The following is a 25,751-nucleotide window of genomic DNA, read 5'->3' as shown; positions in this document are numbered from 1 at the left end:
GTGACCTTGGGGAAAAAGGTCAACTAATTACTTCATAGTATTACATTTACATTGATTCATTTAGCAGATGTTTTTCTAAAAGGGACATACATCTCTGAGAACAATAGAAAAAGTGCATTGCATCAAGAGGAGAGATTTGGCTGCAGACACGTGATTCAAGAGTACAGTCAATTTGTCACATTCCACCGTATGAACCAGTGTACATTACATGAATAGCTGCATATAGGCTTATGTAGCAGAATGGTTGGGGTGTAGTGAGTTTTCATCATAAGTTTCTTTGGAGAAAAGCACCTGCTAAATGAATAAATGTAAATGACTAAACACTGAACCTCACACGAAACTGAAGCTCTCCATTTTTCATCCATTTTTTTCCCAGAGATCACCTTCTTGACATCTCACGAAAAACAATTGCACTCTTCTCATAAACTTTTTAATCAATGAAGTTTTCAAAATATGCATTGTAATTTAAAAATTACCTTTACATTTAACAAAAACATGTTCTAATTTTAACATGGAACATATGACAAGAAGTAGGTGTGGGATATGGGTAGAATACGTTTTCTGTGGAGCTGAATCTTTATTTTTTTGTTGCAAAATTCCACATTAGACCAAACATCCCTACATGTATACTGTACCAGAATACTTGTTAAAGAATTAATATAGAAAAGAAAATTTTTCTTGTTGCTTATATATTTAAATTTATTAAATACATTTATAATCAGTAAAGTTACTAAAAGGAAATAATAATCTTTCCTACTGGTGTTTTTTAATTTCTTGTACATTTGCACCTGGTATTTTCTAAATTGATTGTATGTTGTTTGGAAGTATGCTATATACAGCTGAATTGAATTATAGCAGTAGAAACTGAATTAAAAAATTCATTAAAATCTATAAGATATCCAAGGATATAACCTGTAATTTTCTTTGGAGAAATTAACCGTGACATACTGTTCTTCCTCAGTTTTTCTTAATCGTTACTATGATTCTGTGACTTTTTCAAACTAGACTTATAAGGTTTCTTATGATTATGAACCATTTAAACTGTAGATTATTCTTACTGTATCAATTCAGGGAAGATTAGATAAATAAATAAAGCACTTTGTTAATATTACAATTTCTAAATATAGCCCTTTGTAGCATTCATAACTTTCTATCAGAATTTCGATATGATGTTATACAAAGAGACTTCAGTTGTTTACGAGCCACTGTTTGCTGTAACGGGTGCATTTAAAACTGTATATTTTAGCACTTGTAGGAGCCTATTGTAGTCCATGTGCTCAGTGATGAGAATAAATCTACCGACAACGAGCCTGCATTCCAAAAACAGAAAAGAAGCTTTGTTCATTATTCCTTCTGACGAGAAGGAACTGTTCAGTCTTTTCTAACCCCGCCTTATTGCACATTAACGGTGTTGTACATATGCAGTATCTGCATCTTCTTGGGTAATCCAGAGGACTTCCTTCTTCCAGTGCTTTTTCTGAAATGAATTCAAGCCCTATTTTGGGAGCTAGGGTGGAATCTGTTCGTTTCCAAGGGGAAACAAAGACTGGCTATATCTTGTGACTGGTTACCACGACAAGCCATATATCAGAATCAAAAATCCAAATCTGAATATGTTCAAAGAGCAAAATAGGAGGTGCGGGACAAGGTACGGAAGCTATCTGTCCTTTAATCGTTGGACAATGCTGTGACACATTTCCTCCGCTGTGAGAGATTAATATTCTGTTGCTTTTGTAGTGTAATTCTTATCGAATGACACACTTTCCCTTATGACTATGCAGTTCTTCCTAGATGTTGTAAAATACATATAATTTTAATAGCAATACAATAGTCCCTCTGTGTAAGCAGGTGAAACAGGAGAGACCTGGCATCAGAACTCTGGGATTTTGATGACACATATCCTGTTTTCAAGCCACTCCTTTTTTTTTTTCACAGTAAAGTAGGCCACAGTTAACAAAATACAAATATTCCAGGTAGAAAAACAGCTGAACAATTACTTTGCCGTGTATCACGGGATCCTTCCAGGTGAATTTGCTGTATTATCGTTTTATTGAAATTGCTTAGGCCATCGTAAACAAAATGTCTCATGACAGCAAGCACCATAACTATATTAGCCAATAAATCCCTAACATCAGACAACAGCTTTACAGCGCATAAGCAGAGACAAAGGTGCAGTGTATCCAGGCGTTTGCTATGGTTTATACAGCATTTTCACCTCATTTGTACCTCAAAAAAAACAAAAAAAAAAACATGCTCATTGGACCACATACGTATAACTCTGTGTTTTACTGCTCAATGACAGGTGAACTCTTCATTGCAGTGCTTACAGTCATGGCTCCGCATTTAGTGAAACCTCCACAAACCTATTTTTTCAGATCTTTCTTCACAAGCATCGTAAATGGAAATCCCAGGAGGGCGGGGTGTGGAACAATAGGAAGAAACACTGTAAACATGCAGCAAAATCATCCTTTCAAATATTAAATTAGAATAGTTCTTTCCAGCACTTTGGTAAAAGAATGACAATAAGCAGCAATGACTTTATTAATGAATAACGTACAAGCAGCAGTGGAGATGAAAATGAGATTTCATTCTTCTGATAACTTCTTTTCTAAACACATAAATTTAAATGGCTGACAGGAAAGCTTGCTGGATTTTTTGCTTGATACTCTTTAAGTATTTTGAGGTCACAGGGTATTTCAACAAAGGGCTCAGCAGCTGCTCCTTTTATGACTAAGAAGAAAACTCGGGTTATTACCAAACTGGTTGCATTGTGTTGGTCAGTAGAATGGCATTTGTAAATGCTGTCATTAAGAAATATTCATTCCTTCAGGTAGAAAAGTATGTTTCAGTCCACTATCAACCTTTCCTTTCCTCTTTACAGCAGGGAAAGTTTCAACGTCCAAATGCTGTTGGCAGTCTTCTTTACAACCGCATGTGCTACACAGCTCTATTACATATTATCAGATAATTACGTGGACTTAACTGGAAGTAGAATAGTGACATTGTTTGTCCCAGGGAAGAGAAGGCTGACAGCAGGGCTTGCAGTTGATACTTTGGCAAAAACAAAAAAAAACCCACTGAACATGGAGGGGTGCCTGCCTGCATACCTCATGATAACATAGACTGTTCCTGGGAAAGCTATCTCCATGTTAGGCCAGTCTAAAGGTCATGACCAAGCAAACCTTCCTCATGAGTTTTGTCTATTAGCAACAACCATTGCAGCACCAATTACCTAAAATACCATGAAGATAACAAAAGACTGTTAACATTCAAATGGGGGACATCTGATAGATTGTTGCTGCAAAATCATTAAGGCACAATTAACTACTTTGTTTTTTTTTTCAGTTGTACATGGTGGCAATGACCTCATACCTTCTCTTTTGCTTAACCCCATATTATGTGATCTTCTTCTCCAAACTGAAGGTGACAAGCATTAGACTACCATATTTACAGATTCAAGCCATTCAGTGCAAAACACCAAACCACACAAGTCAACAGTAACAACGAATTTCCTCCCAAGCTGAATATCTGTCATTTCTCATTTAACTTCATTCTCCTGTCATACTTTGGTCATTTTAGTAGTTAGTGATAATAAAGGCTACTATTAATATTGACTCTGGGCATCAGTTTCCTGAAAACAATACAAAACACAGCTTGGTGTTGACATAGGAAGCAGAAAATAATTGACATTTTGAGGCATTTGGTTTCCCTGGAAGTGACATCTATCAAGGAAAGAGCTACTGCTTTTCTCTGCAACAGAGAGGATCTAACCTTGCATGCATGGCTGTTTTAAATGTTGAGGGGATATTTTGTATGAACATGGTTCAACTCTGGACTTTCTAATGCTTCGTGTGTGATGGGCAAAACTGACTCCATCAGAAACAAGGACAAAAATTATATTAACCGTCTTGCCTTATTTAACCTCATCAAAAAAAGAGAGTTTCTCTGATTTTCAGTGTATTCAGCCACTGCTTTAACCAATTGTAAAAGGGAACTAAGTAAATTTTGGCTCAGAATTCCTCAACGAAGTCTAGAATATGAAATGATCTAAACATCGATACTGGTGTTAGAATGATAGTACATACTGAAACTGCTCAAAAGAGAATAACCACGATAAGTTTCCTTAGACATACGTTTTTAACTGAAAACTACAAATATTCGGCAGAGTCAAAGAACTTATCTTGGAATTTCATTGATTTGCAGTAAATGTTAAGAGTACATTGAGTGGCAGGGCATTGGAGTTTACCCTAGAACTGACATGAGGATTTCAGAGGGCACCCCCACATAGAGACATGCTCACATTAAGGACAGTTCACAACTCACAACTTCACCTACACCAAATATTTTTAATATATGGCAAAAATGCAGACAACCATGGGGAGAATAGGCCATTTCCAGAGGGAGACCCAAATCTGTTACTTTGGAAATTGAAATTAATTATAAAGACTGACAACAAATAACACAAGCAGTACTATTTAAATTTCTTGAGCATATGCAGTTGCAGAGAGCCTTTCAGAGATTCAAAGATTCAAATACATGCGGATTAGAGCGATTAGTGTGCACACAGCATTTCCCGCACAGCCCATGTGTTAACCCAGAGGCTTTGTATTTTGTGAGAGTAATATCTCATGCACACAAGAAGACCACAGATTCTATCATACAAACTTTCTCAAAACAATTGCATGTTGCAAACTGGGAGGAAGGTGAGTCTGGCTGCACTATTGTTTTAATTACTCTGTGCTCTAAATAAGGACTGAATTTAGTAAAGTCTGGGTCTTGAAATAAATTATAACAGCGTACAGAGTCCTGATTTAGGCCGTTTCCTTTTCCGAGGCTCTTGGTTCGAATCCCATTTCTACGGTAGCAGATTTGGGAGCTTTTATTATACTGAAATAACACTATTGTAAACCGCTCTGGATTCGGTTGGGGCAGAGAAGGACACGGTGATATCGTTCATTGAACGTTATTGGAACACGGGCACGCTACAAAAAATATGAGTGAATTCCAATGGAAGTATTAATTTCTGTCCTAACACCCTTTTCCTCAGTCAAAGCCTTACACCTCAAAGTGAGCTTACAGTGACACTCCCTCTACAACTCAACTGTGTTTAGTGTTTTCACATTTTCCTCATGTTCATGTTGACGCTGTTCAGTAACTAACGCGGGTTCTTCGATGTTACATTAAGAATACCTTGCAGCGGAAACCGTAGTTTTATGTAAATCGATGTATGATATAATTTACATAAGGATCCCTGGGCAGCAGCGACAGAGAAATAAAGGTCAGCGAATATAACTAATGGCGCTCCGTCCCTCCCATAACTGTCTCACGTCCGTCTACATCCAGCCTGTGGGGCGGAGAACTGCCGCGAGCCGTTTAAAAAGCCGTAGTCAGCAGGGGGCGTTCGGTCAGAGGCGCGCGGAGACGGCGGGAGCAGCACGCGCAGTACGGTACGTTCACATTTTTTTTATTTTTTATTTTTTATTTTTTATTTATACATTTCGCATTTTACAGTACAGGTGCTCGTTCTCCGGAGCTGTTCTAACAGCGGTCGCTGGTAAAACAATGTTTCGGTTAAAAGAACACCGTTACCTTGTCTCGTTGGGGCACGTACGGACGGTTTTTTAACATTCAACGTAGCAGGAAAAGACTGGTCGTAACTCTGCTGCGTGATGAATGATTAATTTAGCTGTTCCTCCCAGAGTGACATACTTCATGTCAAATTTATGTGTTAAGTTGCTTAAAAATCATGGTTTCGTAGTTTATAACAGCTGGATCATAATTTTTACACTCTGAACTGAGGTCGTGGGGGTGAGTACCTCAGGACCCTAGGCTAAGGCTTACGGTACCCTTCACCTGTGCGACTTTCCAGTCCAGGTTAATACATTTTGTGTCTGAAATGTTCTATTTATTATTATTGTGCTTTTTAATTGGAAGGTCTGTTCCCCTAGGCTAAGATGAGAGATGACATGTCTGTCATTAATTGATTAATAACCATGAGATATGACCGTTAACATGAAGCACATTGATTGAGTCAATTGAGGCAGGCAGTGATTCGCACCTGTTGTAGTAGCGCACATTTTTGGTAGAAGATACGCAGTCCAGGTATTTGCCCCAAACACAAACTGTGACGGAGTTCTTATCTTCCTGAAGGCAACCATATGTTACACTACAGGCGAATACGGGTCCTGCTATATAGTATATGATGCACATATTATGAACCCAAGGGCTGTGTATAATAAAAAAACCTACAGCGCAGGGGGAATCTATACTTGATTGCTGGCAGGGCTCTGCTGGATTTGTGGCACATTCATTGTAACACACCATAATTTATCATATTTTATCTTCAAGAAACAGAATTTGGTGAAATAGTTTAATATTTAAAATGCCTTTTGTCCTGTATTTAATAGATTAGACAATGTGTTCATTGATCAGATTAGAATTTAAGCATAAAAGTCACTAAAAATTTTTCAAAATGAGAAAATAAAATGGTTGTATGGATTTATAAGATTTTCTTTTGGTTATGTTTAAGCTTATGTTTAAAACTGAAGGTGACTAAAATCCCATTTAGAACTGAGCAATAATAAAATTTCTCCTATACTCTATGTCATATTATCTGCTAAACTCAAATTATGGTTAGATTTGATTTTTTTTTTCCAGAAAAAATGCAAAAAAAAAATATCCAGATTTTGTACAATTAAAGAGATGCTTTCATTCTTAATGATTATTTTTCATGTTTGCCGTATAGGATTCAGACCACTGGAACTGAGGCAAATAAGTCTACATAGATACCACTGCACACTAGAAGAAGAAAATATGATTTTCTGCAAAATTTTGAATGTTTGCTGTTTACTGCTTATGGGCCTTACGTATGGCAATGTCGCTGTATACGGTAAGACAGTGTACGCAGGTTTCTTAAATAACTTTCTATTTAATTCTTTCCATTGCATTACTCTGTTAGGTGAATCCCCATTGTGAGGGGTTGGCTTCTTCTAGAAAAAAATAACTGGTTCCTGGATGGAGAATATTACCAAAAATTAATAAAAAATATAGAAAATGATCGCTTTTGGCACTTACCCTAAATTGCTCCAGTAAAAATTACCCATCTGTATAATTGGGTAAATCGTTGTAATAAGATTAACATTGTAAGATGCTTTGGAGAAAATAGTTAGTTAAATGATGATACTAGTAATACAGATTAATCTGCTATTTTAGTTGTTATAGTGTGTTATTGTTTGTTGTTCTGGTGATAAATGTCTATTTTTTTTCAAGTGATTTAAACATTAGTCATGATGTCCACACTTTACCCTGTCTCACTGTTTTTGGTAAGTGTCTTTTCTGCATTTCACCCATTCTAGCTCAGTGTACTAAACCCCCTGCGTACCCCAACGTGAGTTTGACAAGCGAGTCCTTGCAGCTCACAGAGTTCCCTGATGGTACTATAGTAAAATACGAGTGTGCTGTTGGCTACAGGAGGACACAGGGATCAACATCATCCACCTGTACTGCAGGAACATGGAGCAATCTGGAGCTGAAATGTGAAAGTAATGCCAACGTTTCTAAACACCGAAGGGATGCAGTGAGTGTAGTGGTTAAGGACACAAGCTTGTAACATAAAGGTTGCTAGTCCATGGTAGGACTAGAATTTCTATAGTAAAAGTGCCAGTAAAGCAATAGAGGAAACAGTAAAGAAGTTCATATTGTTTACTGCTTGTGTTTGATTCCCAGGATGAGCTTGAACTCTGATTTGTTTTCCCAGAAATATCCTGTGGTTCCCCTCCAGAAGTGCTGAATGGCAAATATAACTTATCACAGGGTCTAGAATTCGGGGCAGTTATTGTGGTGATTTGCAATAAAGGGTGAGTATGTTCACACTGCTGATTGTTGCAGTGCTGCGTTACTGGCACACCAATACTGGCAATACCGGTTATTACACAAGGGTGCTGTGCTTTGTCTTCTGCTCCTTAATTTGCCTTTGCTGCTTCTTGATTATGCATTTCATTTGTTCTTTCAATGGTTTGTACTTACAGTAAAAATATAAGACTATGCATACATTAGAATTTGTTACATTCAGAATGCCCATGATTCAACTCGTAATTGTAATTTTTTATTACATTTGCCTGTGTAACTGCTTCTTATACCTGAATCTAATTTGTTTATGGTTTTTTCTTAAGGTATGTACTTGCAAACCAGGTAACGTGGAGAATGTGTACAGAAAGTGGTTGGAGCAACAGAGATCCAGTCTGTGAAGGTGAGTGAACTGCATATGTATAAGTCGATGAGCTATAAAAAAAAAAAAAAAGGAAAAGAAAATTATGAATCCTTCTCAGCTGACCATGACTGCTGTTTATGATCTGTTGCCCCATGTATCCCCTCAGTGGTCAAGTGTCCTGCTCCACCTACAGTTAGTCATGGCCACGCCAATGTGGATCCAGATACGACTATATCATACGGAAACGTTGTTCAATATACCTGTGATGCTGGTTATGACCTCATCGGGAATTCGGAAATTGTGTGCACAGAGAATGCAACGTTCCAGCCACCAGCGCCTGAGTGTAAAAGTATGAATGTTTTTGTTCTTGGTCTTTTAATTTGCTACTTGTACTGTACAGAGGTTAGTTGGAATTTTAGATCCAGGTTTAAATTCTGTGTTTGACGTTATGAAAATTAGTAGGGCAGCAGCAAAATGCATTCACATACAGTGTTCTTACACTGTTCTCACTATTTAGCAATCCTTAGTGGTGTTACTTGCAGGACATCCTTTAACAGTAACTTCACACAGTTAAGACAATACAGTATCAAAACTGTTTTTTTTCTTTTTAGTGTTTAATGTTTCAGCACTTCTTCCATTATGTTTTGAACAGATGTAAGCTGTCCAAACCCAGTAGTTGAAAACGGCAACCGAGTGGGAGGAGGACCTCCACCATATAGATACAAGGCTTTTGTTGCATACCAGTGTAACCCAGGCTATGAGCTAAAAGGCTTAGCAGAAATAACCTGCGATGTGAATGGCTGGTCACCCCCCCCTCCAACTTGTGAGCGTCAGGGTAGGACTGATTCACCATTCTCCTTCTTACACTCATGCACACTGGCCTGCTCTTTTATGGTATTCTGCTTTTTCCCTCTACAATTTGAGCTGAACAACCCTTTCCTTGGCAAATGGGCTGAACTGCGCATGAAAAACTCAAGTTGCACTATTTCTCTAGTAACGATTAGACATATGCACCTTTCAGTGGGAGAATCATGAATTTAATGGGCCTTTCTTAGGAATGCAGACTAATTTTAAAGGCAGTTATCTGTAGCAAAAGGATATCTCAGTAACCATAGTTGCAGTAATTTTTTTTAACACACACAATGTCTACAATCTCTTGTCCCAAGCCGGCAGTGGGGGGGGATGCCAGCCCACCACAAGGCACCCTAAACAGGACTCAAACCCCAAACCCATCACACAGCAGGCCCTGGCCAAACCCACTATGCTACCGCACCAGTGCATCATTGCATCACCCATAATTCTTTAAAGGCTATGAAAATCTTTAGACATGTTACTACAGTGTTTACAAAACCTGCTTTGAGGTTTCTTTTTGGGAACTGTTAACTTGTTTCCCGGAAACAAACCTGTTTTCCAGAAACAAAGCTTTCTGTTGCCCAATCACTGCTTCATTGCTGTGCTGTCATTCAGACTCATTTGGCACCCCCGGGACATCTCAAGAAATGATTTTTTGGAGATAGCATATAATTTGAAATGCAAGCCTAGCTCTGATTACAAATAGATCTAATAATATGGTTGTACATGTGTCCTAACAAAATAATCTTTGCATGCATGGAGCTGTGATTATAAGGCTATAGAAGGGGCCAGTTGACAGGTCTGTGTGGTTGACTTAATGGCTTGGAAAAACAAAGAAATTACATTATGCAAAAATATATCTCTTTTTTTTTCTCTAACATATCCTAGCCTGGAAAATACATTATATTTAATATTTTAAGTTACTTATTTTACAGGTTCCCCTACAACAACAAGAACAACAACAACAACAACATCAACAACTAATACAACAAATACAGCAAATACAACAAATACAGCAAATACAGCTACTACACCAGGAACTCAGACTAAAGTCGTGACCACAGTAATGACAAAGTTTACAACACAAGGTAAAGTTCAGTTCATCCTGTCTAATCATTGACTGACCCTAATAAATTATTCACCTATCTGAATCATTGCCAGGGGGCGTGGTAGCACAGCGGGTTTGGCCAGGGCCTGCTCTCTGGTGGTTCTGGGGTTTGAGTACTGCTTGGGGTGCCTGTCCTGGGTGTGTCCCCTCCAGCCTTGTGCCCTGTGTTGCTGGGTTAGGCTCCAGCTTGCCGCGACCCCACTTGGGACAAGTGGTTTCAGACAGTGTGTGTGTGTGAATCATTGCCATGAAAATTGTCCTCAATATCTAGTTCAGTGGCAAATTTAATGTATTAACATATCTGGAACTAAGATGTTTGTTCATTTTTTTTTTTTTTTGTAACATCTTGTCTAGTGCTGATTCTCTCAACCACTGTGCAGCTACAGAAAATGTTTGGTTGAGGTTATTGCTGCTGAAGGAGGTTCTACCAGTTACTAAATACAGGGGATCACATACTTTCTACAACCTGGACACACACACACACACACACACACACACACACACACACACACACACACACACACACAATCTGAAACCACTTGTCCCAAGTGGGGTCGCGGTGAGCCGAAGCCTAACTCGGCCACACAGGGTGCAAGGCTAGAGGGGGAGGAGACACTCAGGACAGGATGCCAGTCCTTTACAAGGCACCCTAAGCAGGACTCGAACCCCAGAACCGCCAGAGAGCAGGATGCGGCCAAACCCGCTGCACCACCATGCCTTCCTTCCCAGCCTGGACTGTAAATGTTTAAACTATATATCCAGTATTGACAAGAATAAGTATAATTGTTTGCGTGTTATTAGTTTAAGCAGATTGTGTTTGTCTATGATTGTGACTTAGTTGAAGATCGTATTTTATGACTGTCGTTACTTTTAATATGGTTTTGTGATGCATACCTCTGTGCTATTTATGCCCTAAGGGTAAGTCAAAGTATCAGCAAAAATATCTGTAAAAATGCTGTTGTAAATTCTTTTTGACTTGACCTTGTATTTAAGTGCTATGAGGTAACCTATTCGAGAAGAGTATTTTACAACAAAAAACCTGAATCTAGTTCAACTTATTTACAATTTACTGACATTGTTTAAACCTACAGTAAAAACCACATTTGTACTTAAGACTGCTTTGAGCAGTGTTGCTTCATATGAACATACTGGTGAACTCCTTTCCCAAATTTATTCCACAGGTTCCAATGGAAAAGCCCCTGGCATGACCTCTCATGGTAAGTGTTTTCATTCACTTATGTGAACTATTCATTTTATTTTCTTCTGTGCGCTTTAAAACATCTGATAGTGGCATGGCACTGGACTGCATAGTTTTTGCACAGAAATAACCAATTACTGTGAACTTTGGTTAGTGGTCGACTCTTGCATGTCACTTTCAAAGCTGTGCGCTCACTAAAACAGTTTGCAGACTGCGTGCCTGGCTTGTACATGCGGACAGTTACCATCTACAGTTATCTTTGCCTGAGATATATTTGAAAAAAAAAAACTTTGCTGTGCTTAACTGGAAACATAATGGAAAAGGAGGAGGGCTGAGAAGAAAAGTAGTGCTATTTCCATTAATATGCAAAGGAGAAAACAATGACCTTTTTAGGAAGTAATGGTGTATTAAGGGAAAGCATCAAGTCAAGTTGCTCAGTCATGTGGTTTTTGTAGTAAGGGGAGGGTAATGATGTGGTTTACCCTTTCCTTTCTTTGCACATATCTTTGGGTTGAGAACTCAGGGAGAATATGCAGACTATACACCATGAGCTGGATTTGAACCAGCAGCTGAATAAGTAGATCTAAAGCTGTCATATACCACCATTACCCACTGCACCACTGTGCCATTGAAATGGAAGCTAATACTGTATAAATGCAGTGTCAGTGAGAAGGAGCTGCATTTTTTACACCACTCTTGTGTGTTTTTGGTGTGCAGGTTTCTGCTAAAAATCAAAACGGGAAGTCTTATGTGAATGACGAAAACAAACTTAATTAAATCGTAAATAGAATAGAATAGAATAGAATAGGATGCACTGGGGGCTATTTCTAAGTACTGACTGATGGGGTGCTCAAACTTTTTCACGTCACATTTTATGTTTTATTGTTCCCAATCTGTCAATTTCAGCAAATAGACAATTGTGCATTAAAACTTCCAGCAATATGTTATGTTTGTTTGCTGCAGAGGTTAGAGTTCTTCTTTTCACTTAGAAAATCAAGAAAACATATCGTTAGACCAGGAGTGGTTACTTTTTGTGGTTGATGTTCATTGATCATGTTTGTATGTTTGGGTGTATATACAGTGCTTTGCAAAAATATTAAGACCCTCACACAAAATCATGCATTTGAAATTCAAAATTGAAAGTGAAGACTTTACTGTCATTGTACTTCTGTGCAAAACAATGAAGTTACAATGATATTCCCTGAGTTCCTCAGACAACAAAAACAACAATATAAAATGCAACCACTTAAGTATAAAAATTAAACAATTTAAACAAAATAATACAGTAAAACAGTAGGACAAACAATAAAATAAACTTTTGGGGTGCATGTGCAATTACATGCATTATGTGTGTATTCGGGGGGGTAAAATCAGGCAGTATTCAGCTGTTTTATAACTTTAGGGAAGGAGTTGTTTTTCATCTTAGTGGTATGTGAGTGAATTGTCCTGTATCGCCTGCAAGAGGGGAGCAGTTTAAAAAGGTGGTGTGCATGGTGAGTGGAGTCTCTGATAATTTTGAAGGCCCTACTCTGACATCTGGACAGATAAATGTCCTCGACTGCCAGTAGCTGTGTGCCAGTGATGTCTGAGCTGCCCTGATAACCCATTGCAAAGCTGTCTGGTCTTCTCTTGTGCAGCTGGCGTACCATGCTGTAATGCAGTAAGTCAGTACACTATCCACTGTACATCGGTAGAAATTCACAAGAAGATTGTAGGGCAGTCTCGCTCTTGTCAGTCTTCTCCAGAAATAAAGGCGTTGTGCCTTTCCAATTACAGTAGTGGGGTGTATGGCCCGAGAGAAGTCCTTTGTAATGTTCACCCACAAGAATTTGAAACTGATTTAACTGGATAACAAAATGATGCTTTAACATTTCTTTCTATGTGATATATCATTTCCATGCAATATTTTAATTCAGAATAATGCTACTCATTACGAATCACATGTACACGAGTCTTGCATGACCAGTTTTTACAACTCCATTTCCAAAAAAGTTGGGACAGTATTTAAAATGCAAATCAAAAAACAGAAAGCAGTAATTTGTAAAGGCTTTTTTACCCATATTTAATTGAAAACAGTACACGGGCAAGATCTTTAATGTTTTACCTTATAAACTTCAAATAAATTTGTAAATATAAGCTAATTCCGATTTTGATGCCTGCAACATGTTCCACAAGTTGGGACAGGCACCTATTTACCTGTGCAATGTGTCAAAAAAACCTGTTTGGAACTTTCCACAGGTGAATAGATATCAGGTGACACTATCGTGATTAGGTAAAAAGGGAGCATCCATGAACGGTTCCATCATTTACAAGCACGGATGGGTCGAGGCTCTACACTTTGCGCTAAACTGTACAAGTGAATAGTTGAACAAGTTAGAACCAACATTGATCAACGTACGATTGAAAGGAATTTAGGGATTTCACCATCTGGGGTCCATAACATCATTAAAAGAGTCAGAGTCCAGGGAAACCAGTGTGTGTAAAACTCAAGGCCACTAACCAATACTGAATGGATAATTTATCTTTGCATAAGTATTTAAACCCTTTAATTGTGACAAACTATTGCGCACAAAATTACCTTAATGAGGCACCCCGACAGCTGAGTGGATATGCCAGTGTGCAATAACTGTGGTGTATATAATAAAGGATCACAGATTTCAAGGTATTCAGGATTTCAGCATAGGTAAAAGCAAGTTTAGTTTATGCTACATTTACATTTATTCTTTTAGCAGAGACTTTGATCCGAAACAGTATACACACACACACACACACACATTTTCAGAACCGCTTGTCCCATACGGGGTCACGGGGAACCGGAGCCTAACCCGGCAACTCAGGGCGTAAGGCTGGAGGGGGAGGGGACACACCCAGGACGGGACGCCAGTCCGTCGCAAGGCACCCCAAGCGGGACTCGAACCCCAGACCCACCGGAGAGCAGGACCGTGGTCCAACCCACTGCGCCACCGCACCCCCAAACAGTATACAGTACACAGTAAATAAAATGGCATGTCACCAGCAGACAGAGTGAGAGGCGAATATGCGACTCTTGAAAGACAATCTGCGCAATACCACTGATACACATCACACCCATAGGTGCATGTCGATTCGATGGGGAATACGTAGGACAGATGGTGTGATGCAAATTTACAGTGCTGTCAAGAGAGTAGGTCCAAAAGAGGACTTCTTAATAAAACTGTCAAATAAGGAAATCAAGATAATAAGCAGTGTGTTTTCACATAAAAAAAAAAAATTAATATTGTCTTTGGGGATACATCACACAAAAGTATTTCCAAGAACTCTACATACATAAATCAGAATTCTTCTCAAAATCAATGTATAATGCAAATTAAAATTTTTAACCAAAAAATGTCTTTTAGCGTCACATAGTTTTGTCATTCTGTGCTAAATATGTTTGTGTTGACTTCCCACTGAAGTTCCTTTTGCGTGCGATGTGTAATGCTGCCGTGACAGAGTTTTAATGTCAATATCTGTGCTGCTGAACATCTGTCATTCTGTCTGATGGTGGAAATATGTCCGCAAGGAAAAATCAAATATTTGAAGTCTCTTTTTATTTGTGTGACTAGTTTGTATACTATGCACTATGCCGACTACATGAGTTTTTTTTTTTTTTTTCTCTCCCCCCTCTGCACATTTCACCAAATGCACCTGTACAGTTCCAAACCAACCTGTTGACTGACAGTACCAGCTTGGAGAAAAATATTTTACTCTTCAATTTGAAACAGAAATGATGCACTGTAATCCACTGTAATTGTAATCCTCCCCAAGTTTCCTACAGGATGGGGTTTTTTTTTTTTTTTTGAAGGATTTATCCAAATCTTTCACAGATCTATTAAAAATTTTGGCCATGCTGAGGGCTGTTTATCCTCCCTTAGACTAAAAATCACAAGCCTCCTGTTTCCCTTTATTTCTCTAGCTGTCAGTTTTCTCCATAGGCTGTGTTAAGATGTGTGAATTGCCTGTTTATACAGCAGGGTAATTTTTACTGTATCCGTTCAGGGTAAGTACCTTTCTACTACAGCAGGATGGCATTCCAACCTGAATCTTTTAAGTGTAATGCTGCACTTCTGACCACTCTCCCACTGTTGGTTCTTGCCTTCTTTTTTGGTCAGATGTACGTGATCTGAATGTGCTTCTCCCCACCCCAGGTCTTGGACTTATAGCTATGCCGCTGCTCCTGGTTGTTCTGCACCTGCTGTTCTGAGATGCATTGAAATCGCCACTCCTTTGGGCACGGAGGACCTCTTTGGACTGCATGTGAATTTTTTTTTGTGTACGTACCTCTTGACTCCCTGGGGATTTCGTGTTTCTGTTCTGTCCGTTGTCATTCACAAAGTGTCAAATTACTGAAAACCCTCTATCAAACTGACCTAATCAAAACTTCATAATTTTTCTAATCTGTTTAATCAAAAAATGTTACAAAATGGTTTAGATAAGTACAATTGAAAAGTGATTCTTGAATTTATTTTGTATTAATGTATTGAAAAATTTCAGTTCTAAAGACATTAATTATTGAACATTTACTAATTAATCTGATGCTTTTCTCAGAAGCAACTTACAATGTTAAGCTACATATAATTTTTTACCCATATATACAGCTATGTTATTTTTTTATTGGATCAGTTTAGGGTACTCGGGGGTGTGGTGGTGCAGCGGGTTTGGCCTGTGCCAGCTCTCTGGTGTGTCTGGGGTTTGAGTCCCGCTTGGGGTGCCCTGTGACAGACTGGTGTCCCATCCTGGGTGTGTGCCTTATGCCCTAGGTGTCCAGGTTAGACTTTGGGTTGCCACAACCCTGCTTAGGATAATCAGTTTCAGTCAATTTGTGTGTGAATTCAGGGTATTATACCAGTAGGCAAAATTTATACCTGCAACCTTTGGGTCCTGAATCAGCAGGTATAACCACTATGATATCAGTTGCCCCTGCCTAGCTTCAGACAGCTCTATGCACTTTTCTGTCTGGCCACTGTATGAGAAGGTTTTTTTTTTTTTTTTTTTAAAAGGTACACCTAGAGCTACATTTTTGATTGGATCACAGATTCCAAAGACATAAAGAAAATGAAAATAGTGGAAAAACTTGAAAAGAAGCTGTTGAAGTGTAATAGGAAAGCATTTGTGTGCAGTTGGCAATATTGGCTGACACTGAGTGATGAGAAATAAACATATTTGTGTTGCTGTGAGTCTATTTGTCAGTGGTGGTTCTAAACTAAATAAGATAAGCAATGGCAGTAACTGCTTTCTGAATATACACAAGTGTTTTGCTTGTTGAATTGTAGTTATGCTCTTTATAATTCTGTTCCTGTGTGTGTGTACGGTGAGTTTTGAGTAAACTTGAGTTGGTCTGGAAATGGATCCTTATTTTTCCATTAAAATATAACAGGAACAGTGTGTTCTCTGGCTGGACTCCTGTTTAAAGAATTTTCAGGAATGAAAGGTGTCTGGATATCAGGTTCTAGGTGTATTAGGTGTTGCTGTTAAGAAGGTTGTCAAATTACATTTTAGGTTGCCATTATTATCCAGATACTTTCAGTACCTGAAGAGGGATTTTTCATAAATTAAATAATAATGATAATAAGAATGATAATAATAATACATCGTTGTTGTTGTTGTTGTTGTTGTTGTCATTTTGTTATTAATAATAATAATAATAATAATAATATTACTGATGCCCAGTTGTACAAAAGAGACCTTCCACAGAGTTACAGAGTAATACCAATGTCACCTTAAGCATTTGCGATAACTTCAGTGTGTACTTCGGGATGCATGATGCCAGTTGTAAATCTTGAAGTCCAAATTACATGTTTAATTAATGGTATAACAGTTGTTCAGTATTGTTTGTTATTTTAAGTATTTACATATTTTTATATTTGATTTTATGGTATTGAATAGATGGTTTCCTTTTCAATCATGTGCGAGAACCTCAGCTTGTGTTCATGCTGCCCTAATGAAATGTATTTTGGTGTATCTCTGATTTTGAAGGAAAACACTTCAGTACATTCTTTTCACTGCCTATGATGTATGCACATTTTTACCTAAATGGGAACTTGCATCAAGTGTAGCAATATATTTATTTAACCTCCCCCATAAATTTAGATATTTATAATGTTAGATGCACTCTTATTACTTTTCTTCGAGTTAGAAGGCATTATAGTTAAGTATGCTTTGCATTTGAAGTGTGTGGGTTCTATTGTGTGCGTGTTTGCGTGAGGAAAGCGTTGTTGGAAAGTGCAGTGGGGCAGTCTTCCTGTCTGCCTTTATGCTTGTGAATTACTAACTTTATGGTGCTCATAAAAAGTGATGTATGAGCTACACTGTACTGAGTGGGGTGGTGACATTGTCCTTTTTTTGTGCTTCTGCTAACAAGTCACCTTCAGTCCCTTTTGCACTAGTTTGACTGAGTTCAGTTTTTTCAGTACAAAGTAGTAACTTTGATAGCATTTCCTATGTACGTTTCTGCAACAATAAATCGTTTATCTGCTTTGCTATTTCACTGTGGGTTTCACTCCTCTTTCCTGCATTGCTTCATACATTTCACAATAGTATTTATTTCCCGTGTTTCTTTTTGATTGAACAAATAAGTTTTGTATCTTTTGGAATTTAAAAAATAAATACAGAATTTGTCTTGAGATGAATTGTTCGTGTATTTTTCTTTTGTTACTGGCCTAATGCATGAATACATGCCTAGATGTACAAAAGGAGGCTGTTCATTGCAGTCACATTTTGCAATTCACACAGCATTAAAAAAAGTCAATTTCTCCACCCATACAGCTACTGACACGTCAGGAATTAGTTGCTGTGGATAAACAGTAAGAATACCTTTATCAGAATTGTTTTATTCCAACATTGAGTCACATTGACTAGGTACATTGATATAAAACTGATAATGCACAAGGTCACCCACATTCTCCGTGAGTCATGCCTGTAAATACTGATTAAATTCCTTTTTCAGATCAGAGTGGCTGTAGGAGGAACTTTGTTACTGTGCAATGTTACATCAATGTGCTGAAATAACAGGAAACCGAAGACCATATTCATTTGCTACAGTACAGTTAATTTACAAGCCTTTTGGTATTAAACCATCCAAGCAAATAATTCTGTCAAGTCTAGAATGGAGTTAAACTGCACAATAGGAAATGTTTTGATTTCCGTAGAAAGGCACTCCCTATAGCACTAATGGGAACAATTATCTGTGTTTGTACTAAAATGTTTTGCATAAATTCAGGTAATTGGATTTGTGTTAAAAGTAGTGATAAACTGAAGATTAATGAAAAATTAAAGGAGGAATGTGAAGCACACATCCGGTCTAGAATGCCAGGTCTGTCCACAATAACGAAATAGCGCCACCTTGTGGCACTTCTGAGCAACTTGAAAATTATTCCTTTTGCCAAGATCATTTGTACTAACCTTCATTTGGCTGGCAGTTGTATCCAAAGCAACCTGTATTGTTGGATAACTCATTACAATTTTTTGTAGCTGGTAGTGTTACTGTATAAATTCAGGGTACCACCTTCCACTTGAAGGACTCAAGATTCAGATCCCTCCTCCTACTGTAGGACCCTAGAGAAAGGTACTTACCCTGAAAAAAAAAGAAAAGAAAAAAAACTATTTTGCTGTTTAAATGCAAAAATAATTGCAAGTAGCTTAATGTTGTTAGACACTTTGAAGAAACACATCAGTTATATGAATTTGTGAAAATCCAACAGAAATGGTATTCAAACCAGGGATCTTTAAAAGGAAACTGCCTGTCGCCTTGACTGTGTACCATAGAGTATCTATGGTGGTGTATTTCCAGCGTGTTGGGGAGCCCTTGAGACTAGTCAAGATACAGGAGGAGAAGGTGAAGGGGGTGCAGAGCTACAAGTACCTGGGGGTCCAACAACATACTAGACGGGACGGGACTGATCAGACAACACAGTAGCGCCGTGCAAGAAAGGTCAGAGCAGACTCTACTTTTAGAGGAAGCTCAGGTTCTTTAATCTGTGCAGGAAGCTGCTGAAGATGTTTCCTGTCTGTTGTAGCCAGTGCACTTTTCTCTGCTGTAGAAGCAGAATTAGTTCAGGTGAGACCAAATACCTGAGCAAACTCATAAGGAAAGCCAGTTCCATCACAGCACTGACCATGGACCCCCCGGGAGGTAGTGGAAAAGGAGGATGGTGGCAAAATCTGAGGCTATCGTGACCAGTTCTGCCCATCCTCTTCACAGAGAACTATCCTGGAGCACTTTTAGCCGCTGTCTTATTCCACCACGATGTACCAGGAAGCGCTACTGGGGATATCTTCTGCCAACTGCCACTAGGACATATAATTCCTCTTCCTCCTGATGTGCCTCCCTCAGCCCAGAGACAACTCAAGACAGGAGTTTTCAGGCATTCAGTCAATTCCAGTTAATGGTATACCATACCTGCTAATTTATACCTAATTTATTCTGATTTTGTACTTATTTATATTTTCTGTGCACTTTGTCCCATGTGTTTGTGCAGTGTTTATGTCTGTTTTTGCTGCTGTATGCAACTGAGTTCCCCCCGGGGATCAATAATGTATCTATTCATCCACCCATCTTGCTAAAAGTGCACTTCACTACTTTTTACAACAGAGCCTATGACAATCATACTGGATGCCAGTTTTAATGGTTTACCTTCAAGAGTATAAAATGTTAGTGAAATCTTTAAAATAATGTTGATGGTAAATTAGCTTTACAATCAGGAATAAATTATATGTTACTGCCTGCAGTAGCACTGCCAGTCTGCTTCATAGGACCAGTAATGCCCTTGTGAACAAAAATCTATGCAAATGGTTGGGAATAAATTATGCAAATTGTTTAATTTCTGTTACTTTCCATCTACTGCTTCAAACAAATATCGAGGTGAAAAGTGTAAAAATATAATTAGCTTAAAAAAATTAGCTTAAAATTTCTGTGGACAAAAGCAACTGATGAACAACCTGTGTCCTCTGCCAAATTATAAGCCAACTTCAACAATTAAGTTTGATGACTTGTTTGAAAACAAAATGTACATGACATTGCAAATGCTGAATGCTTTTGAGTTATTCCACTGGTAAAGTACAGTTCAACTAGTCATCTTTTTATTTCCAGGAATCGGGGCACTCCATTAGGCAGTTAATTGTTTTGCTGTAGCGCTAAAAATAAAAACTGCAAGAGCTTCAAATAACAATTGAAAGGCCCAGCAATATCATGATGCTTATAGAAGTGCGTGGTGAAAAAAGTGTTGGAAATGGCCGGGACTACTGGAAAAACAGAGTGTAAATGGAGGCCTACATACTCCGCTCATTGCCAACGCGAAGAAGGATCCTCTTTAAACCTGTCAAGTCTCTCAATATTAGACTCGTCTCCTAACAGATCAAGTCTGGTGTTGAGCCTGCTTACGCAAATCAGTCCCAGTGATATTTTAACTGTATTCATGCACTTCTGTAATGTATTTTCAGCATCTACCAGTAAAATCAATGGAACAAAGTGGAGTGTGTCTGAATCATATGTAAATGAACTGTTTTCAAATTGCAACCCAGCATAAACACATGACTCATATTATACAGGCTAAATGAGCATCCAAAAACATTGTGTGGTTAAATCTCTTCCGTGGCTCAATATTCTTCACGTTGCCTATTGTGCGTCATGTACAAAGTTTGGCGGTTAATAACAGAGAACGGGAAGGACATTGCACAGAGGCACTTATAAACAAGTACTTTTGAACCTTGGAAGAGTCGGACACATGATCCCGTGTTTCTCCCCTTGTCGCCTCTCTCTGTTGGCCTCTGTGGCTGCCTGTATCTGGTTCGATACTGGTTATCGATACTGATTATGGACAAGATGTCCAGTGGCTCAGCACCATGATACCTGCAGTACCTGATCACTATCTAGACCCTGGCCAAAGCCCTGCACTCCTTTACCTCTGAACCTAGGTGGTCCACTTTCTCCATCCTTCGGCATTGCTGAATTCCTTGTAGCATTCAGATGGGCCTCATAAGTCACCTCTTTCGGATCCATGTCTCCATCTCCTCACTGCTACATACATTAGACCAGAATCTTCTGCTATGATTATCTGTTTGTTACTCGTATGTCTCTTCTCTGAGCAGCTACGTGACTCATGTGTGCCAGTAAAACAGTGCTTGGCAGCAGGAGGAGGATTGTCAGAAACCCATGCTTGGTCTACCTCAGCAAATCAGAATTGAAAGGGTAGAAATAACAATGTCCCACCCTGTTATATGCGCACTATTCTTTTTTAACTTCAGTATTTATGTGTTGACTTCATTGTGGATTTGTTCAATTCAATTCTAAGCTCCTATAGCGCTGTCTCGATTGACCACGCCAACTAGCCGCAAGGTCGAAAGTTCAGTGTATTCACTACTGGCCCATGGAGGCTCCCAGCAGTCCACTGGATCTGTTATCAACTCTCAGTTGCACCAGACAAAGAATTCAATGGATGTTTTCTAGCAAGTGCTGATATTCGGTAACATTGCTCACATGGACACAAACGTGTTGTCATGTTATACATAAGATGATTAAAAAAATTAACTATTTGATATCCCTATAAGTTATTTTGGACAAAGGTGTCAGCTAAATGAATAGTAGTAACAACATCAATTATGATTAATTACTTGTTGGACACACCAATACTGATGCCTAAGAACAGCATTTAAAAATTGTATGACTACAACATGCTTATGTGCACTCACCCAAGGAACGTCTTCTCCGTGAATGAAAATATTTGGCATGATTTTTTGGCAGGAATACAATGCAAACGTGTACTTCAAAGAAAAATCCAAAAATTCTTTCCCTTTTCACTTTTAAAATTATGGTTAAAAAAAACTCTTAATATTAATAAACTGTACATTGTGATCATTTTCATATTCACAAATTATTATCCCTGAATTATTTAAAAATTTTACCTTTTGCATAACCACATCACAGAAATAAACCTATTCATACTCCTGGCTCCTTGCTACATCTGATCAGAAACTCTTTCTTGCTACAGTTTTATTATTTTTAGTCTTTGTATTTCCATAACTTCCATACATGATCATCTAATTCAGTTGCACAGTTATGCATCTAATTGCTCAAAGGTTAAATACATATCGTTTTGTTGTTTGTAATGTTTCATTTATTGCTAACTCCCATAAGGCAAAGTAGTAATTTCAATAAAGCATAAATGCATGCTCATGTAATAATACACTAATTAATGAAAATGCCTTCTAATTAGAACATTTTAAGGGAAAGGTTTAAAATGCAGTACACATGCGCATTTCCTGAACGGGTTTGGTCTGCTGAAGAGCACTGCTGTTCTCTGGTAGTTTGTGTCGCCCACAGGATACGGTGTGTGACATCCTGCAGATTTCCCTCCTACATTGTAACCGATTTCAAATGGTGCTAGAAACTGAAGGAGACTCTGAACACCAAAAGAAATCGGTCAGCCTTGGTGAGAGGACAGAGATGCTGACGGTGAGCATGTGCGAGGCGTGAAAAAGAAAAGGCTCAAGAGAAAGCGTTTTTCCTTTGCCACCACCTTGTGGTTTACCTGTAATGACCTGATGATGTGACGGGCTGTGGGCGTCTTTCCCACCCCAAGAACACTGATTTCAAATGGTGCTAGATGAATAACATAAAACACTCTAAGCCACCACCTGAAACCAGCTTCCAGGGGAAGATACACTTCCTGCTTCTCCATCCTTGATGCACTTTCAAGAATCCTATAAAGGTGTCTCCCAGGACACTGCAAATAAAAACCCAGCAAAGTACTGGATTATTTCTGCTTTTGTTGGTCTTTGCGTGTGCTCCCATCCCTAGGCAAAGGTGCCAAATATCCTTCCCTGAGAGAGCCAATCAAAGGACCTAAATTCAAATCCCACCTCCTGCTATTGTACCCTACAGAAAGGTACTTAGTCTGAACTGCACACACATACACGCACACGCACACCCACGCACATTGACTGAAACTGCTTGCCCCAGCGGGGGGGTCGCGGCGAGCCGGAACCTAACCCGGCAATGCAGGGCGCAAGGCTGGAGGGGGAAGGGACACACCCAGGATGGGACGCCAGTCCGTCACAAGGCACCCCAAGCGGGACTCGAGCCCGAGACCCACCCGAGAGCAGGCACAGGCCAAACCCGCTGTGCCACCGTGCCCCCCTTAGTCTGAACTGATAGTAAAAATTATCTAGCTGTACAAACATATAAAAAACTATAAGTAGATTAATGATGTACATCACTTTGGAGAAAAGTGTCAGCTAAATAAATGGATTTAAATGTAAGCTTGAGAAATGTTCTTAACCTGAGTGCACTTTTAAAATTATATAGCTGTATGAACCGGCAAAAACTACGTCACTCTGGAAAAAAGCAGAAACTATGAAATGTAACAATAACTTCAACATATAAACAATTGTTCGTGACAACATATGCCAATGTGGTGACCAACGTGATAAGAAGAAAAAATCTACTACCTGCCCATTATCGTCCGCAATGCTAAGTGTGAACCTCCGCCATATTACGCAGAATTTTGAAATGTTTGCAACTTACGGCACCTGAGCAAAACAACTCCTACGATCATGCAATGAGAGTAATTAGTCACGAAGCAGGGCAGCGCTGCCTACATCAACATGCAGGGAATGTTGGGGAAAGTAATTGCCCTTGGCGTCAATCAGTAGTGTTGAAAGGTAATGTTCAGGCATTAATCCGCCATGTCCAATCCTTTCTCCAATTAGAGGGGCAAGACTCCACAAGACTGGCCCTTGTCACCCTTGGCAACAGAGACATCCAGTTTAGATTCAGCTGTTGTGACTTTTGAACTATGGGTTATGTAATATTTCTCACATCTCATTGATGTGAAATCATAACTTGCATCATTATCATTGTCAGAGTTCCTTGGCTAGCCATATGCAATGAAAAAACACAAGGAGCTGTTGCAAGCAAAACCCAGGACGCCAGCTTTACAAGAGGCTTTCCAGAGACCAGCGTTAACTTCTGATGGAGTTCTGGCCACTTTCTTAACTGAGCGCGAGAGGAAATGGAGCTTGCTTGTGACAAGAGCAGAAGTCGACGGGTAGCAGATGGACCGCGGGCACGGTTTTGGGCCGAGGGGGGTGGGGTGAACCTGTAGAGCAAACCAGAGTTGCGCTGGCCAGGGTGTTCCCATGGTATGTCTTCACACGAGCCTGCTTCCACTGCCAAGATCTCTGCTGTCGTTTCTGAGAAGAAACCAGATCACCTTACATAAGCCGCTTCAGAGCACCGGATGAAGGATCAGTTTGAAAAAAATTAAACGAACAAAATATCAAAAGGACAGCACAGTGGCACAGTGGGCAGCACTGCTATTGCAAAGCTCCTAGGCTGTGGATTTGAATGCAAGTTTTGACCCCGTTCAGACTGCGTAAAGCCTGCATGTTCTGAGACTGAGTGTGTGATTCTCCTGTGATGGACTGGTGTCCCATCTAGGGTGCTGACTGTCTCACACCCTGTGCCTCCAGACTGCGGAACACTGCTACCCTTCACTGGTTACTGATGACAGATGGAAAACACAGGGAGCTGCAAAAACCCAGGCATTTGTTAAACACAAGTTGTATGAGTTTCCCGTTTTCAGTTACGTTCAGTAGTTTTATGAGACCTAAAAAGTCACCAGCCAACTGCTGCCAGATATCACGCTAAGCAAATGACTTGCAAGTTCACCTGCATCTATTTTTGGCCATCCATAGGTATTCAGCAGAGGCTGTATCCAACCTCTTAGCAGTGCCAGCTACCTGATAGCTAATACAGGATATAAGAGCATTCTGTGGGCAACACTGTACGGCATACATTTAAAAAGTATTACAAGACGGGTAGGGCAGAACATGGTTATTTGGTTTATCCTGTCTTTGTTTTGCGGTCATCACTGTTTAAGAGCTTCCCTGTGGTCAGTGCGACAAGCCACCTTGGTATTTGCATCAGTCTTTAACAAGCACAGACAGTATTTACTTGGCCACTGTACAAAATAACCTGCAACTGTACTGTCATTTTACAGTAACTCTACTAGAAATAACTCATATTTCTGATACATGTGAATCTCATCCCTTTTTTTTCCAGCCACTTGCAATATCATCATCAAAACCCATTTCACGTATTGGATTTTAATATTTCTAAGAATTTCATTTGCAAAATTATCATTAATATTCCTCAGAAGAGTCAACACAGTTGCATTAAACCTCTCTGGCCACTAAGCGGGTATTCAACAGAACATCCGTTGAAGGAAAAAAAAAAACCGAAGAAAAAAATCAGATGACATGCAGTTAAGAGTACCAATGTAAAGTGACATCGCAGTTACCAAAATGCAGGTATTACCCATGGGCAAAGTGCCTTTAATTTAGCATGTATTTTCACTCAGGAACAATAC

General features: G+C 39.1%; 1 protein-coding gene across 1 annotated transcript; it reads left to right on the top strand.

Annotated features, from left to right (window-relative positions):
- The first annotated feature begins 5,360 nt into the window (after window positions 1-5,360).
- LOC108939191 (C4b-binding protein alpha chain-like) lies at window positions 5,361-15,816 on the top strand. Its single transcript, XM_018760342.2, has 10 exons — window positions 5,361-5,447; window positions 6,746-6,889; window positions 7,356-7,541; window positions 7,757-7,856; window positions 8,172-8,248; window positions 8,376-8,558; window positions 8,862-9,044; window positions 9,997-10,149; window positions 11,351-11,386; window positions 15,534-15,816. Exons 2-10 carry the CDS (start codon window positions 6,814-6,816, stop codon window positions 15,587-15,589), a joined length of 1,050 nt encoding a protein of 349 aa, XP_018615858.2. The 5' UTR covers window positions 5,361-5,447; window positions 6,746-6,813; the 3' UTR covers window positions 15,590-15,816.
- The last annotated feature ends 9,935 nt before the right edge of the window (window positions 15,817-25,751 follow it).

This window comes from Scleropages formosus, chromosome 19, assembly GCF_900964775.1.
Source record: "Scleropages formosus chromosome 19, fSclFor1.1, whole genome shotgun sequence".
Taxonomy (NCBI): Eukaryota; Metazoa; Chordata; class Actinopteri; order Osteoglossiformes; family Osteoglossidae; genus Scleropages; species Scleropages formosus.
Note: the sequence above shows the minus strand (reverse complement) of the source record. Positions and strands in the feature narration are given on the sequence as shown.

What these genes read in the sequence shown, in the direction of transcription:
- LOC108939191 (XM_018760342.2), top strand. Translation starts at nt 6,814, where the DNA reads ATGATTTTCTGCAAAATTTTGAATGTTTGCTGTTTACTGCTTATGGGC. An exon ending in ACCAGCGCCTGAGTGTAAAA is followed by an intron (nt 8,559 to 8,861) that starts GTATGAATGTTT and finishes TGTTTTGAACAG; the next exon opens with ATGTAAGCTGTCCAAACCCA. An exon ending in GACAAAGTTTACAACACAAG is followed by an intron (nt 10,150 to 11,350) that starts GTAAAGTTCAGT and finishes TTTATTCCACAG; the next exon opens with GTTCCAATGGAAAAGCCCCT.